We start from the raw sequence: 18,035 nt of genomic DNA, 5'->3' as shown, positions 1-18,035 counted from the left end.
TTTCAAATGTCAGAAGGGTAGCCATGTTAGTCTGAATATGCAAGAGCAATGAGAAGTCTTGTGGCACCTTATAGACTAACAGATATATTGGAGCATAAGCTTTAGTGGGCAAAGATCGACTTCATCAGAATCATGTGACGAAGCGGATCTTTACCCACGAAAGCTTATGCTCCAATATATCTGTTAGTCTATAAGGTGCCACAGGATTTCTTGTTGTTCTTATATTTTCAAAAAAATCTATATCCTAGATTACTACTTTTTTCACAGTTTAACATGAGAATGTATACCCCAAATTAAAAAAAACATAGCAAGAGACCTAAAAAAGAGTCACTGTGGCTTAACCACCATGTAAAAGAAGCAGTGAGGGACAAAAAGGTATCTTTTAAGAAGTGGAAGTCCAGTCCTAGTGAGATAAATAGAAAGGAACATAAACACTGTCAAATCAAGTGAAAAATCTAATAAGAAAAGCAAAAAAAGATTGAGGAACAGCTAACCAAAAACTCAAAAAGAAATAAAAAAATGTTTTTTAAGTACATTAGAAGCAGGAAGTCTGCTAAAAAAACCTGTGGGTCCCTTAGACGATCGAGATATAAAAGGAGCAATCAAGGATGATAAAGCCATTGTGGATAAACTAAATTATTTCTTTGCTTCAGTCTTCACGGCTGAGGACATTAGGGAGATTCCCAAACCTGTACTGTCCTTTGTGGGTGATGAATCTGAGGAACTGTCCCGGATTGAAGTGTCATTAGAGAAGGTTTTGGAACAAATAGAAAAACTTAATGTTAACAAATCTCCAGGACCGGATGGCATTCATCCAAGGGTTCTAAAAGAACTCAAATGGGAAATTGCTGTACTATTATCTGTGGTTTGTAACCTATCTTTTAATTCGGCTTCTGTACCTAATGATTGGAAGGTAGCCAATGTGACACCAATATTTAAAAAGGGCTCTAGAGGCGATCCTGGCAATTACAGACCGGTAAGTCTAACTTCAGTACGGGGCAAATTAGTTGAAACAATAGTAAAGAATAAAATTGTGAGGCATGTAGAAGAACATAATTTGTTGGACAAAAGTCAACATGGTTTCTATAAAGGGAAATCATGTCTTCCTAATCTATTAGAGTTCTTTGAAGGGGTTAACAAACATGCGGACAAGGGGGATCCAGTAGATATAGTATACTTAGATTTTCAGAAAGCCTTTGACAAGGTCCCTCACAAAAGGCTCTTGTGTATATTAAGTTGTCATGGGATAAGAGGGAAGGTCCTTTCTTGGATTGAGAACTGGTTAAAAGACAGAAAACAAAGGGTAGGAATAAATGGTAAATTTTCAGAATGGAGAGGGGTAACTAGTGGTATCCCCCAAGGGTCAGTCCTGGGACCAATCCTTTTCAACTTATTCATAAAATGATCTGGAGAAAGGGGTAAGCAGTGAAGTGGTAAAGTTTGTGGATGATACCAAACTGTTTAGGATAGTCAAGACAGAAGCAGCCTGTGAGGGATTCCAGAAAAGATCTCACCAAACTGAGTGATTGGGCAATTAAATGGCAAATGAAATTTAATGTGGATAAGTGTAAAGTAATGCACATTAGGAAAAATAATTCCAACTATACGTACAGTATGATGGGGGCTAATTTGACTATTACAAATCAGGAAAGAGATCTTGGGAGTTATCGTGGACAGTTCTCTGAAAACTTCCACACAGTGTGCAGCAGCGGTCAAAAAGGCAAATAGGATGCTAGGAATTATTAAGAAAGGGATGGGGAAAAAAGAGACACAGAATATCTTACTGCCTCTGTATAAAACTATGGTACGCTCACATCTTGAATACTGTGTACGAATGTGGTCTCCTCACTCCAAAAAAGATATTTTGGCCTTAGAAAGGGTTCAGAAAAGGGCAACTACAACGATTAGGGGTTTGGAATGGGTCCCATATGAGGAGAGGTTAAAGCGACTGGGACTTTTCAGTTTAGAAAATAGGAGACTGAGGGGGGATATGATAGAGGTATATAAAATTATGGGTGGTGAGGAGAGGGTGGATAAAGAAAAGTTATTTATTAGTTCCCATAATAGAAGAACTAGAGGACACCAAATGAAATTAATGGGTAGCAGGTTTAAAACTAATAAAAGAAAGTTCTTCTTCACACAGCGTGTAGTCAATCTGTGGAACTCCTTGCCAGAAGAGGCTGTGAAGGCTAGGACTATAACAGAGTTTAAAGAAAGCGGCAAGGAGTCCCGTGGCACCTTATAGACTAACTGCAGTGTAGGAGCATAAGCTTTCGTGGGCAAAGACCCACTTCGTCAGATGCATGTAGTGGAAATATCCAGAGGCAGGTATAAATATGCAGGATGCAGTAGGTTGCTATATAAGTAGCTGCTAGGTAAGTATCTTGGACAGCTCTAACTGGGAGCTAAGCCTCATAATTGAGCAGTGCTAGATCCTGTGGCTAAAGGTAGCCAACAACAACTTTGCAGAACCCCAGACAAGGGGAATTCAGCAACAAGGCCCTAGAGAAGGGCTAGATGAAACGGCATCCTCCGGAAGTGGCCTAGGGATGTGACCACAATTAAGGACTTTGAAATATAGCAGGTAACTGCTATGTATAGGGTCCCTGGGCCGGGACCCAGAGGAGTGGGTGGGCCTGCATCCTTCCCAACTCCCCTGAAAACCACACCCAAGCAAGGGGGAGGTAAAGGAGAGGCCTGAACCCCGGCCATGGATTGGACATTGACTCGCCTGCAGACAGGTGAGTAAATATTGCGAGACCCCCTTCAGCCAGCAGTCCCAGATGAGGGATTTTGCCAGACCAGCTGAGGTTATATGTGGCCCCCTGTCACCGCCAGCCGGCCCCCATCTCTTGCTGGCCCCACTGGGCAGCTATTGCTGCCTGACTCAGGACCTGCTGGACAGCCTAGCACTGGGTCTCACAGGGAAGCTGCATGTACCGCTCTAGACCTCAGGGACTTGCAGTGCAGCCATATGTCCCATGCTGGGGTTCCAGACCGTGCCACGGTTCCATGCCCCACTAAGCTACCGCAGCCACATGCTGGGTCTCCTAACCCCTTTGTGAAGCCTTGCCATCAGCTCGCGGTGGGCAGCCCGCTGTCCCGCTAGCTCTTTTTGCGTACAAGAATGGCTTTTTTTTCCCCAAGAGCTCTTTTGAAAAAAGGCGTTCTTTCTTGTAAAATGAGGTTTACCGCTGAGGAAAAAACCACTGCGTTCTTTCCATTTAATTTTGAAAGAATGCAACGGCATCTAGGTGCAGGTGAAGTTTTTTTAAAAACTGTGTAGTCTAGACATAGTCATAGAGGGACCTTTGCTTTTGCATAGCTGAAAACCAAACATACATAGAATAAAGAAAAAAATGAATATGAAGAGGCTATCTTAGCAAAATCTACTGTCAACAGATTATGCAGTCTCTCCCTTGTGGCATACTATGGTTCCTTACAGTGCACATTTTCTGCTGGTTTGATAAGAAGCATATTATATTCTTTATTAGTTTTGAGGTATTTCCTGAAGCAACAAAACTGGCATTTATACAGGTACCATGTTTTCTGAAACATTATTGGTCACTCAGGGACCTTTTGGGAACCACTAGCAGAGGGCACAAGTGTAGCATAGGACCACAGGAATTCCCTGGGTTTGATCTCTATAGTTTGTCAAAGGTTGTCATGTAAGGTCTCTACTCAAAGCCTGTCACACAGACTATCATAATTGTTACAAAATGTATAGATGAATAATAAGCAAGAGGTTATGTATATAGACAGAAAATTGTGCACTTAACATCTGCAAGCTAAATGCTGGTCACCAAAAAGTGATGAGTCAAGTTTCTTTCAGGTAGGAGATGGTTATCTACCTATCTGGCTATATGTAAATTGAGTACTGCATACTTCATAATGAATGCCTATTGACAGCCAGTTTAGAAACAAGTTCCCCTCGTGGACTGGCTGCCTGTTGCTCTGTGCTGCTCCCTCTGAAAGAGGCAGCAGCACAAGGTGGTAGCAACCCCTGTCTAGGCAGGGTCTGAGCTCCCAGGCCTGCCTGTCTGCCTGGCTCCTAATACATTTTAAATGCAGAGCTGCAGCGGGGGTAGGTCCCGGACCCATCACAAACCAGGACTGAGCCAGGCTACTAGCCAGCCTGCTAAAAAAAATGTACTGGCAAAGGGTGGAGGGCAGGGGAGGGGGAGGAATGCATATAGTCTATGGCATTAAGCTCTATGATTTTGCTTATCGGTTAATTGGTTAATCGACTACACTATTATATCCCTACTCCCAACAGAAGTTGTGAAGGCAAACAATTAGTTTTGAGAAAGAGATGGACAATTTTATGAATGGCACTGTATTATGGGGTTGCATGATAGAGGGGACAGGGTTCGAATCTCAGGCTTTAGGGTCTCAACCAGTCAACTGCAGGAATCAGGAAGGGATTTTCCATACACTCCTCACCTATTGATGTATTCTTGGTTTTTTGTCTCTTTGCTCTGAAGGTTCAGAGATGCCCAAAGTTGGAGATGGGACAGTGGACAAGGTGGGTCAGTGCTGTGAGACTGCACAGAGATTCTCTCAGGGGCTTAGCTAGCTAGTTCTTGCTCACATGCTCAGGGTGTAACTGATCATCATAGGTGGCATTGGAAAGGAATTTTTCCCCCCAGGTCAGAAAGGCAGTGACCTGGTTTTTGCATTCCTCTGCAGCATGGGATGTGGGTTATTTGTGGCGATTATCTAGGTATTTCTCACTCAATTGCCTGCCATTTCAGGAAACTATGGCATTGAAGCTTCTCGGTACTGCCTTTTCTGTTTGTGACCTGTGATATACTGAGGATCAAACTAGATTATTTGATTGTCCATTCTGGCCTTAAAACTCTATGGTAATTGCTAGCAGGCAAATTCTTGGAAATATTTATATTCTCTATAGGCAATGTAAATGTCTCAAGAAAAGGATCAGAATCTGGTACCTGCAGTACCCGGAATGCAGTTTCTCTGTTCCATAGCCTACGAATTGATCAAAATATAGTGAGCCTAATCTACATTGACTTCTCAGGAGATATCAGAATGATGTGACTACTATTGTCACAACTTTTGCTAATGAACATTTGGTGTTTTCAAGATTTGGATCTTTTCAAATATCCTACCTCTTTGCTTGATATATAACTACATTTATTTTGCATGTATAGCAAATACAGCAAACACACTGAAGTTTCTTTACCTGTTGTGTTCCATCCCCACTAACAATAGGGGCAGGTAAAAGAGGAATTTCACTACTTATAATCTGAGTAGTATCCAGGAGTGGTGGGTGCTCTGCCATCCTTGATGGTACATTAATTCACAGGATCACCTGTAAAAGAAAAAACTACAACAATTACATATGTGCATGTTATTAAAATATATAAGTGAAAACTGATTTAATAGTAAAACAGTCTTTAGTGTTAAAAAAGTTGGCAAGATAATTAAATGCACCAGTATAAATATTTTTCATAATGCATCTCAAATGACTATTCCATAAATATGACTATGATTATTTTGGAATGCTTGCACAGTGGTTCTCAATCAGGAGTCTTCCAGGGGGTGTTCTACTCATCTAGATCAGTGTTTCTCAATCTTTTTTTTTTTTTTTTATAAAGTATCCCTTAAAAAAGTACCCCTTTAAAGACCGGGCAGGCAGCAAGCCAGGATACTGCAGCCTGGCGGCGCTGCCAGCTCCTTGCAATGTCCGGGAATCTGGCAGGGCACCGTGCTGCAGCTGGAAAGTTTCTGGGAAGAGGGGAGGGTGAGTTTAAAACTTTAACAGAAAACCTCCTATGTATAATGTGCACCCTGATTTTGATGCTAAAAAAAACAGGGGGGGAAATGCACATTATACTCACGATTTTACAGTAAATAAAAATGAGAAAGTGAGCAATATTTCAGTAATTGTGTGCTGTGTCATTTTAGTATTTTTTGTCTAATTATCTAAGCTGTTTTTATGTGAGATAAAAACTTGGGTAGGCAAGACAAATCAAATGTCTGAAAGGGGTACAGTAGCCTAGAATTACTGGGCTAGTGTAACCCACAATTATACTCTATAGGTGTCCAGCCCCCTCTAGTGGCTGAACCACAGAAGTTTGTGTGTTCACTGCAGCCTCTGAGCCAACAGAGGCCAGCCTTTTAAGTCAGTCAGTAGAGCCTACTGCTTTTAGGTCCAGAGGTCCAAGTTTTAATCCTCACTACTGACAGTTCATCTACGGTCACGGTGTTACATTAGAAAGGCTTGAAAGTGCACATGTGTCTAGTTTCATTATGAACAAGAGCACCAATACACTGATCTAATGTCAATTCATTTTTATTTATTTTATTACTGTCACACCTAAGAGCCCCAGTTATGGACAAGGGCCCCTGCTGTGATAGGTGCTGAACAAAAAGACAGTTCCTGATAAAGCTTACAATCAAAATATAAAATGAGACACAACAGATAGATACAGTCAGATGGGGGAGTGCAGGAAAACAATGAGACAATATTGGTCCACATGATTACATTGTTCAGTGATCTTAGCATGCCTACCACCAAAATGTTCCCAATCTTTCTGTAGGCATCAAAGAAAAGGAGGGTTTTGAATGAGGTACCTTTGCACATGTTTACCAGGACCTCCTCCCAGGCCTGAGGGGCAGAACAGACAAAAATACGAAGGTGCTTGTTTGAAAATTTAACAAATGGGCAATAGGTAATAAAAGCTAGCATCTTGGCATGATTGGACACAAGAGACAACATCTTGATTGCCAATGAGATATTATACATAAGCTGAGGGAAGGAAGGGTCTTTAAAAAATTATCTCCTTCTGTTTGATGTTGACAGATTTCAGCAGCCTCTTTCCCTTCTCCAAGATGTTATTTTTCTTTGAGGATATGCAGTTTTCCAGGATTTCTCATTTCCTTACCTAGCTCCAGCCCACACAAGACTAGAGTAGTCACTGGCAAGGAGAGCTGGACACAATCCTCTCAACTGAGACCAATGCTCCTTCTGCCCCTGCATGGTCCAGTCAACTGAAAGGAGTACTTTGATAAAGATATAAAGTACTCTAGTCCTTACAGAGGCCAAGTACACTGCTCCTGTAACACACTTTGTTTCTGCTGTTCCACAGACCAACGGACAAACCAACACTGTCAGAAAGGTACAGGTCAATCTCCTTGAAAACATTATAGTTTACTGTTTTATGAACCAGTTAACAGTAGTACCCCATGTACACAGAGCCAAAATGCATCAATCATGGTTCTAAAATCAAGCTAAAGCTTTGGACTCTACAATTCTAACACAATATGGCAATGTTTAAAGCTATAAAGTCAGGCTAAACTGAAAAGTCATAAAAAGTGACATTTCACACAAAGCTTTTGAGATTGTATTATTTTCTTTTTGAAGTATTCAGAATGAAGCCATTTTTCCATTTTCAGAATTTGAATCAAAAAATTAACTTTGTTCACTGAAAACGTTAAGTTGTTTCAGTAATGTTTAATTTTAGAAAACATGGACCAAATATTGAAAATTGGTATAATTTCCTCAACATTGAAGTTTTAAGAGTTCACAACTTTTAATAAAACTTTGTTTTTGAAAAGGACATTTCTTGACAAAAGCACTTCATTAAAACCACAGCAAACTGAAATCTTTACAACAAAGTTGGACACTGAGGATCTGTAACCAGAATCTGCAACAGAATAGATTTTCATAATGTACATGCCATCAAAGGTCCTCATTCAATAATGTACTTAAATACGTGCTTAACTTTCATCATTGGAGGAGCTTTTAACTTCAATGGCACTACTCACCATTTTACTGCTAAGTATGTTTACCTTGCTGAATCATGCCTTTTGGAGATGCATGACTGTCTGTAAAGCAGATGTGCTTTTGCTCATACCAGCTGAACCTCCCAGATTCAGGGATCTCTGGTCCAGCAACATCCCTGATCCGGCAGGGCCAGGGATGTTGCTGGACCAAAAGCTCCAGAGCAACACAGTGGCTGAGGAGTCCTGGCTGGGCTATACAGCATCCTGGGACCCCCTGCCTTGGCCCGGAACTCCCAGCATCAACGGGACATGGCAGCGGCCCAGGAGTGCCTGCCTGGGCCAGGGAACCTCCGGCATTAGTGGGGCCAGGTGACCAGGGAGTCCCAGTCCCAGCAGGGGAACCCCTATCTGCAGCAGAACTGCCTGCAGCCAGACAGCCTTGGCCAGGAACCCCGAGACACCCCCGGTGGCAGCAGGTCTGGGATGACCAGGCAGCCTCTGCTAGGGAATCCCCGGCTGAAGTGGGCCTGGTGGAGGCAGGTGGCTGGAATCCCCAGCAGAGCAGGGTGGCCCTAGTAGCAGGGCAGGGTGGCCAGGTGGCCTCAGCTAGGGAAAACCCCGATGGCAACAGGGCCAATGGCGGCCGGATGGCCCCAGCTGGGAACCCTGGAGAACACCCTGTGGCAGCGGGGCCAACAGCAACCAAGTGGTCTCTGCCAGGAACCCTGGGAGACCCTGGGGCAGTGGGAAAGGCAGCAGGATGGGGAGCCTGCTAGGCCAGCTTTAGCAGGGCCAGCAGTAGGGCAGGGAGCCCCAGGTAAGGAGCCCGGGAACAGAGCAGTCAGCAGCGGAGCACTGACCTCCCCTGATCTGGCAAACTCCCTGGTCCAGAACAGCTAAGGTCCTGAGAGTGCCAAACCAGGGGAGGTCCAACCTGTAGTGTACTGCTCCTACAGAAGGGAATAGGAAAATCTGTTGCAGTACATTATGGATTATTGTTGTAGGCAGTTGCAAAATAGAATTTCAGCAGTTGATTCAGAAGTATTTTAGACATTACGTAAAATAAGATTACCACTTAAGAATAAATGAAAGCTTTCAAAGAGAAAAAATTACCTACAGCACTAAAAACTACCGTGTAACCCCCTGCTACCCAGGGAAAAAAAACCAACACACAGGCCAGCATAGCTCCATTAGGTCTAACTAAAAAGTGTTTTAGTTCAATATACTAACTACATCTATTTAAGATTCCAAAGCTCCTCTTAACAGTTTCCAGAGATAGTCTTCTAAACATACAGTATTTTTATTTTTAATACCAGAAAAAAAGCCTATAAAAACATAGTATGGTCTAAATGCCTTTTTGTAAAACTTTTACTTTTTCTTCCAATAATCTTAATTTCCTGCATTAAGCGGCTCCGACAAATAAAAAATGGAAAAGTTGTTCAAACAAACTAACCACTTAAAAACAACAAATACTTCTATTTGGCAACAAGAGCCTCCAGTATGATGGAATAAGGGTTTTTTTTTTTTAAAGCTCTGTATAAATATGGCTCATAAGTATGCCTAGAGGACTAAAATTATATCTTCAGATACTTTATTTCACATTCTGCCACATACAGGCAGTCCCCGGGTTACATGGATCCGACTTACATCGGATCCCTACTTACAAACGGGGTGAGGCAACCCCGCAGTAGCTGCTTCCCCGCAGCAGACCAGGGAGACGCGAAGCTAGCGCCCCCCCCCCCCCCAGCAGACCAGGGAGACGTGGAGCGGCTTCTCAGCAGACACCTCAGCTTGGGAATAAAGGACTGAGGGAAGTGAGGTGTGGGAGAATAAAACTGAGCTGTGGAGAAATGTTTGGCTAGAGTTTCCCCTACAATATGTACCAGTTCCGACTTACATACAAATTCAACTTAAGAACAAACCTACAGTCCCTATCTTGTACGTAACCCGGGGACTGCCTGTACTTATTTTGTGCAGACATGACATACTTTCATGGCTAGTCAATCTCCTTCAAGGTTGCAATGCCTATTAAAAAGCACTGAAACTCCAGTGAAGACCGTCCTCATCTCATGGAGGTACTGGGATATTCCCAGAAGAAGACTCTGGCTAACACGTCTCTGGCAATCATATTCCCCAAACACACAATACTACTGTGTACAAGTGGTGGCACATCAGTTTCCCTGTAGTTTCTGGGGGGAGATGTCAACAAATAGGCTACTCCCATTATGCACTTGAATCTGATGTGTACCTGGAACTGTTTGAGGGAATCTTGAAACAGTTTTTCACGGAGGAAACTACCCATTACATTTGTTTCTTGAATACCAAGAAGAAAAAAAAAATCTTTTGATCAATATCAAAGCAGCTTGGATATTAACATCCACTATCATAAGATTGTGAACTGGGCACTCTGCAAATGAAAATCAGTAGAGATGAGACCAAGATATAATCATTCAGAGTTGTTAGAAGCAGATTTTAACAGCAGCCAACACTATTGACTGCAATATTGTAAGGGAAGTGATGCTTTTCAGATTTGACTCTCTCTCTTCAAAAGGAGTCAAAGGGTACATCTATACCACAACATAAGCCCAAAGTTTCAAGTCCTTCTCAGTCTGCCCCCTTCCTCCTAAACACAAATTGCACATCCCAGGCCTCAAACCCAGTTTCCCAGACAGGGTTCCCTCATAGCTGCCTTCTCTTAAAAGGTCCCTGGCTGCAGCCAGAAAAGGGTCCTGAGCTACAGCCAATAAAGTTCCTGTGTTCTGGGGCAGCCCTTCCTGGCAGGGGCAGGGAAGAAGAGGAGGGGAAAGTAACTCCGCTCGCTACCATTCTTGCTCCCTACTGGATGAAGCCATCACTGCAAGTGCTGGGAGACTCTTTCCTTGCACTGCCTTGCCTAAAGGCTCTGCCACCACAGCTCCCATTGGCCAGGAACTGAGGCCAATAGGGTAGGCACCATCCCACACTACAGAACAGCACAGGCTGCATGGAGACCCCTATTCTGGAGACACCCATTTGTTATGGAGACATAAAATTAATTCTGCACAGGAACAATTTATGGCAGGGGTGGGGCTGAGGAGTTCAGAGTGTGGGAGATGGCTCAGGGTTGGACGAATGCAGGGCTAGCCTTTCCATGAGGCGAACTGAGGCGGCTGCCTCAGGTGTCAGATTGCGTGTGTTTGTGTGTGTGTGTGTGGGGAGGGGGGGGGGGGGAAGGCACCACTAGGACCCAGAGTGTAGAAAATTGTGTCTGCTGCTGGTGCATATGTATTCTCTCTGCTCTAGATGCACAGAGATGGTGGAGTGCTGTGCTGGAGGAAAGAGGGCACAAGAGACATAACAGCCAGGCAGGAGAAAAGGTGAGGGAATAACAGAAAGCAGCAGGAGCTGCAGGCAGAAAGAGGAGGAAGAGCCTCTTACGTACCTCTCTAGCACCCTCAGAAGCCTGGACTGATTAACACCAGCTTCCCAGGGAGCTTCCTGTTTCCTGCTGCTTTCCTGAACCCACTTGAGAAGAACAGGCAGTCAACTGAAGTAGTAGGAGCCAGTTGGGCCCTTAAGACGCGGATATCTTCCCTCACTCAGGCCCTGCTACCAGCATGCTTATTTGTCTCTTTCAGTTAAGTACTGAGAGCCACTATAGCTGGCACAGAACAGCAGTCATGAGTGAAAGAAGAAAATGCCCCTCTGGAGCAGCATTCAGAAAAAGAAAGCAAGCAAAGGAAGCTTTTCTATCTAAGCAGGAAGGAGCTCTCCTGAGATACATAGACACAAATGTTCATGGTGAGCCTTCTGGCCCCAGTGAGGAGGTGAGTGGCAAAGAGATGCCTGATCTTCCAGTTAGTCAGAGTGCAGGTGACCTGGCAGCTACTGCAGCATCCATATCTCCATCTCAAATGGATGTAACCATTCACATTTCTGAAGAAAAGTGTAGATCAGAGAAGCGTGTGGTGGAGGCACAAGAAACAGCTGCTGCTGAGTTTAGTTCCTTAAGTCTAGACGATCCAGGACTGTGGACCCATTTGAGCAGTAGCCTGAGGGACTTCCTTGTACTGCATGAGCCACAGCAAGTAAAAAACTTCATGTTCCCCAAAGACAATGAAAATAGAAGTTTACATCCAACACACTACTGGCGTGAAATCCCCAATGGTGACAAAGTGGAGAGGTCATGGCTTATGTACTCAAAAACCCAAAATGCTGCATACTGTTTTTGTTGCAAACTCTTCCAGTCTAATGTTCCAGCCACATTGGGTTCTACAGGAATAAAAGAATGGAAAAATCTGGCTAGAAATCTGGCATGCCATTAGAAGGCACCAAATCACCAGAGAGCATTCCCTAGGTGGAAAGAGCTTGAGATGATACTAAGGTTAAAGCATCAAGAGAAGATTGCGTCAGTCTCTCTTTACTGGCAAAATGTTCTGAAAAGGCTCATTGCCATTGTGAGAATGCTTGCTACCCAAAATCTAGTGCTGCGTGGCACTTCAGATCAGCTGTGCCAAACAATGGAAAAGTCCTTAAAATTGTGGCGTTGATGGCTGAGTTTGATGCTGTACTCCAGGAGCATCTAAGAAGAGTCCCCCGCCAAGAAATGTACACACACCACTACCTTGGAAAAACAATTCAAAATGAGATCATACAATTATTGGCAACAAAAGTCAAACAGAAGATTGTGGCAGGTCTGAAGTCAGCAAGGTATTATTCTGTTATTCTGGACTGCACACCTGACATCAGCCATACGGAACAAATGACTTTAATGGTGCGTTTTGTAACAACAACAGAACCTAGTGAAAATGTCCCTGAAACGGTGACTGTCAGAGAGCATTTTCTAGAATTTATTGACATTGATGATACTACAGGAGCTGGTATGACAAGTGTGCTTCTTAAAAAGCTGGAAGATACTGGAATTGTGATAGCTGATATGAGAGGTCAGGACTATGATAATGGTGCCAACATGAGAGGACAGAACAAAGGAGTGCAGACACGGATCTGAGAGTTAAACCCTCGAGCTTTTTTTGTCCTATGCAGTTCTCATTCATTGAACTTGGTGGTCAGTGATGCAGCATCAGCTTCTAGTGAGACTGCTGAATTTTTTAATGTAATTCAAAGCGTATTTTTCTCTGCATCAACTCATCGATGGCAAATTTTGAAGCAACATCTGGGAATATCCTCTCTGACACTGAAACCACTGAGTGCCACACGATGGAAAAGTCGAGTGAAGGCAATAAAGCCTATCAAACACCAAATTGGGAAGATTGATGATGCCATAGTTGCCATTACGGAGGATAATGCTATGACAGGAACTGTTTGTGGGAGAACAGTGGCAGAGGGAAATGGAATCACCAGAAACATAAGGCATGTCTACACTTGCACCCTACTTTGAACTAGGGATGCAAATGTAGGCATTCGAAATAGGAAATGAAGCCGGGATTTAAATATCCCGCGCTTCATTAGCATAATCTCGTCCGCACGCTGTTTCAGAACCCAGCTGATTCGAAAGTGAAAGTGTGCTCCAGGCTGCATTAGTTTGAATCAAACCCCTTGGTTTGAACTAATGTTACTCCTCATTTGACATGGGGACGTCATTTGAGCTCCTCACCTCAGGTGCCAAAATGTTGTGGGCCGGCCCTGGGCGAATAAGAGCTCTGGCTGTGGGTGCAGAATCTAGAGTGGAACTGGAGATGAAGGGTTTAGGGTGCTGTAGAGGGCTCTAGACTGGGGCCAAGGGGTTAGGAAGGTGGGAATGAGATCAGGGCAAGAGACTGGAGTGAGAATGCAAGTTCTGGGTGGGAGTGAGGATGCAGGAAGGGACTCAGGGTTCAGGCTGAGGATTCGGGTGTGGGGCTCTTACCTGGGGCAGCTTGCATTTGGTGGCGGTGCACTGATATGGAGGTGAAATGTCAGACCACCTCCATATTGGTGTGGTACTGGATTGGGTCAGAATGAAGCTACCCACTTCAATACAATCATGCAGAACAGGTAAATAAACTCAGGGGCGTTGCGAGAGGGGTCCCTGGGTGCCACGCTGAAGGGGGCGCGCCAATTTAGTCCCCCTCCGTTCCCCCTGTTATCCCTCAGCTCGCCTGCTCCTCCTCTGCCCACTACAGCTGGCTGGAGCCTCCTCCCCACCTCCAGCCCCACCCTCCTCTATCTCTGACGGCGGGTTAGTGTGTGCAGGGGCCCGGCTCAAACTGAAGGGAGCAGGGGAAGATGCAGTACAAGCCCCCTCCCCCGCCATCCTTCCAGGGTCAGGCTCAGCTGTGAGCCGGCGGAGGGGGGGCGGGGGGAGACAATTTTTTCCCAAAATTCGGCCACAGACTATTTTTTTCCGATTTAACTTTGTAGTGTAGACATAGCCTCTCTCCCTCTGTCTGCAACTCACTTCTTCCCCATGCTCCAAAGACTGCTGCTACCATTTTCTTATACCTGTAAGAGGCTTAATGACTTCAAGGCAGACAAATGGGAGAGAGAAAGTACAATTTACACAGAACCATGGGAATGTTGGCCTAGATCAGTGGTTCTCAAACTGAGGTCCACTGACTCTTGGGGGTGTGCAAGGGTATTTCAGGGTGTCTGCAAGTCATGTCTGAGGCTGGTCAACTCCTTTCCCTTCCTCTGGGTATCTTCTACACATGCCAAATCCTTTCCCACCCTCTCAATGCTTCCTGCATACTGGAAGCACTGGGAAGAGAAGGGAGGGGAAGATATAAGGTGTGTTCAAGGAAGGGGTCAGAAAGATGAGTAGAGGTGGGGCTTTGGGGGAAAAGGGTGGAGTGGGGACAGGGGCAGAACCTGGGGCTGAGTGTAAGTTTGAGCACCTCCAGGGAAAGTCAGGAGCTAGCTTGAAGGGGTCTGCAAACATTTTTAGTCAAAAGAAGGATCCCTGGGTTGCTAAAGTTTGAGAACTGCTGGCTAGGGATGTTAAATTGTGGATAATCAGCTAATCATAGAATCATAGAATAATAGGACTGGAAGGGACCTCGAGAGGTCATCGAGTCCAGCCCCCCGCCCTCAAGGCAGGATCAAGCTCCGTCTACACCATCCCTGACAGATGTCTATCTAACCTGTTCTTAAATATCTCCAGAGAGGGAGATTCCACCACCTCCCTTGGTAATTTATTCCAATATTTGACCACCCTGACAGTTAGGAATTTTTTCCTAATGTCCAATCTAAACCTCCCCTGCTGCACTTTAAGCCCATTACTCCTTGTCCTGTCCTCAGAAACCAAGAGAAACAAATTTTCGCCTTCCTCCTTGTGACACCCTTTTAGATATTTGAAAACCGCTATCATGTCCCCCCTTAATCTTCTTTTTTCCAAACTAAACAAGCCCAGTTCATGAAGCCTGGCTTCATAGGTCATGTTCTCTAAACCTTTAATCATTGTTGTCGTTCTTCTCTGTACCCTTTCCAATTTCTCCACATCTTTCTTGAAATGTGGTGCCCAGAACTGGACACAGTACTCCAGCTGAGGCCTAACTAGTGCAGAGTAGAGTGGCAGAATGGCTTCACGAGTTTTGCTTACAACACACCTGTTGATACAACCTAGAATCATATTTGCTTTTTTTGCAACAGCATCACACTGTTGACTCATATTCAACTTGTGGTCCACTATGACCCCTAGATCCCTTTCCGCCATGCTCCTTCCTAGACAGTCGCTTCCCATCTTGTATGTATGGAACTGATTGTTCCTTCCTAAGTGGAGCACTTTGAATTTCTCTTTATTAAACCTCATCCTGTTTACCTCTGACCATTTCTCTAACTTGCTAAGGTCATTTTGAATTATGTCCCTATCCTCCAAAGAAGCTGCAACCCCACCCAGTTTGGTATCATCTGCAAACTTAATAAGCGTACTCTCTATCCCAATATCTACATCATTGATGAAGATATTGAACAGTACGGGTCCCAAAACAGACCCTTGAGGAACTCCACTTGTTATCCCTTTCCAGCAGGATTTAGAACCGTTAACATCAACTCTCTGACTACGGTTATCCAGCCAATTATGCACCCACCTTATCGTGGCCCTAAGTTATTTGCCTAGTTTATCAATAAGAATATCATGCGAGACCGTATCAAATGCCTTACTAAAGTCTAGGTATATGACATCCACCGCTTCTCCCTTATCCACAAGGCTCGTTATCTTATCAAAGAAAGCTATCAGATTAGTTTGGCATGACTTGTTCTTCACAAACCCATGCTGGCTATTCCCTATCACTTTATTACCTTCCAAGTGTTTGCATATGATTTCCTTAATTACCTGCTCCATTATCTTCCCTGGGACAGACGTTAAACTGACCGGTCTGTAGTTTCCTGGGTTGTTCTTATTCCCCTTTTTATAGATGGGCACAATATTTGCCCTTTTCCAGTCTTCTGGAATCTCCCCTGTCTGCCATGATTTTTCAAAGATCATAGCTAAAGGCACATATACCTCCTCTATCAGCTCCTTGAGTATCCTGGGATGCATTTCATCAGGACCTGGTGACTTGCTGACATCTAACTTTCCTAAGTGATTTTTAACTTGTTCTTTGTGTATCCTATCTTCTAAACTTACCCTCTCTCTGCTTGTATTCACTACGTTAGGCACACCTCCAGACTTCTCGGTGAAGACCGAAACAAAGAAGTCATTGAGCATCTCCGCCATTTCCAAGTTCCCTGTTACTGCTTCTCCCTCCTCACTAAGCAGTGGGCCTACCCTGTCCTTGGTCTTCCTCTTGCTTTTAATGTATTTATAAAAGGTCTTCTTGTTTCCCTTTATGCCTGTAGCTAGTTTGATCTCATTTTGTGCCTTTGCCTTTCTAATCTTGCCTCTGCATTCCCGTGTTGCTTGCCTATATTCATCCTTTGTTAGTTGTCCTAGTTTCCATTTTTTATAGGACTCCTTTTTTATTTTGAGATCATGCAAGATCTCCTTGTTAAGCCAAGCTGGTCTTTTGCCATATTTTCTATCTTTCCTACACAGCGGAATTGTTTGCTTGTGGGCCCTTAACAACGTCCCTTTGAAATACTTCCAACTCTCCTCAGTTGTTTTAATCAAGTAGTTGATGGAATTTCACCAACTACTCGATTAGTTGATAAGGGGGAGGGAGCGCTCACTAACCCCGCTGCAGCTCTGCAGTTTAAATGTAATAGTAGGAGCCAGGCAGCCTGGCTCCTAATACATTTAAACTGCAGCGCAGCAGTGGGGGTAGATCCTGGCGGTGGTGCAAGCTGGGACCAAACAGTACCAGCTCACACCAGGTCCCATGCAGAGCTGATTTCAGCATGTGTGAGAAACTGCAGCTAGGTACGTCCCTACCTCTGTGTGTGCTAGAAGGGGGCTTAAGAGCTTGTCACAGCCAGGGGCAGATGATCATTTTCCGGGGCCCAGGGCAATCCAATTTCGCAGGGCCCCCCCTTTGCTATGGCGCATGCGCGGGGCTTCTTGAAGCACGGGGCCTGGGGCGGCCGCCTCGCTCGCCCTGCCTGGATTCATTTTACACTGCACTGATGTAACCAGGGCAGGGCGAGCGGGGCGGCTGCCCCGGGCCCCGTGCTTCAAGAAGCCCCGCGCATGCGCCTGGTCACAGCAGTGCAGTGTAAAATGAATCCAGGCTGATGCGACAGGTGAGCTCAGTGCTACCCCAATCCCAAGTGGCATCCTGAAAGGCAGGAAACCCATCACGCCCGTATCTTATATAGAACACTCTTGTTAACATACTATAAAATTATATTATCCTTTTCCACAATTCATCACATTGTTGACTCATTCAATTTGTGATCCACTTTAAACCTCAGGCCCTTCACTTCAGTACAACTGCTTAGCCAATAATTCACATTTTGTATTTGTAGGTTTTCCTTTCCTGAGCGTAGTACTTTGCACATGTCTTTATTGATTTTCATCTTGTTGACTTCAGACCAGTTCTCCAATTTGTGTAGGTCATTTTGAATTCTAATCCTGTCCTTCAAATTGCTTTCAATTCTTTCCATCTTGGTGTCATCCTCAAATTTTATAAGCATGCTCTCCACTTTAGTAGTTAGGGAAAGGGCTCATAGGAAATTTGATCTCTGAGTTCCAGAGGACCCTTGCAATCAAATGGAACTGTGGGCAGAAAGTTGGTAATAGTGCTCTGGCTGATGAATCTGATGCACACACACAGTACAGGAACTTTGGAAAAGTGAAACCGTAAGCAACTTTGACTATCATTACATTTTTAAAATTTTTTACTTGAACCATTAGAGATGTTTTAGCAAATTAGCATTCCTAAAACACATACAACAGAATTTTTGCAAGCGTACGAAGTTCTCACCTTGCTCTT

At 44.3% G+C, this 18,035-nt stretch overlaps 1 protein-coding gene across 4 annotated transcripts in view; it reads right to left on the bottom strand.

Annotated features, from left to right (window-relative positions):
- Positions 1-18,035, bottom strand: part of FNDC3A (fibronectin type III domain containing 3A) — a 209,313-nt gene that overhangs the window by 171,331 nt on the left and 19,947 nt on the right. For all 4 annotated transcript variants that reach the window (XM_075919050.1, XM_075919052.1, XM_075919051.1 and 1 more), the window contains one exon: positions 5,204-5,332. In XM_075919050.1, coding sequence (XP_075775165.1) covers positions 5,204-5,302 — 99 coding nt within the window. In that variant the 5' untranslated portion in view covers positions 5,303-5,332. Of the gene's footprint in view, positions 1-5,203; positions 5,333-18,035 lie in introns of those variants that run through there.

This window comes from Pelodiscus sinensis, chromosome 1, assembly GCF_049634645.1.
Source record: "Pelodiscus sinensis isolate JC-2024 chromosome 1, ASM4963464v1, whole genome shotgun sequence".
NCBI lineage: Eukaryota > Metazoa > Chordata > Testudines > Trionychidae > Pelodiscus > Pelodiscus sinensis.
Note: the sequence above shows the minus strand (reverse complement) of the source record. Positions and strands in the feature narration are given on the sequence as shown.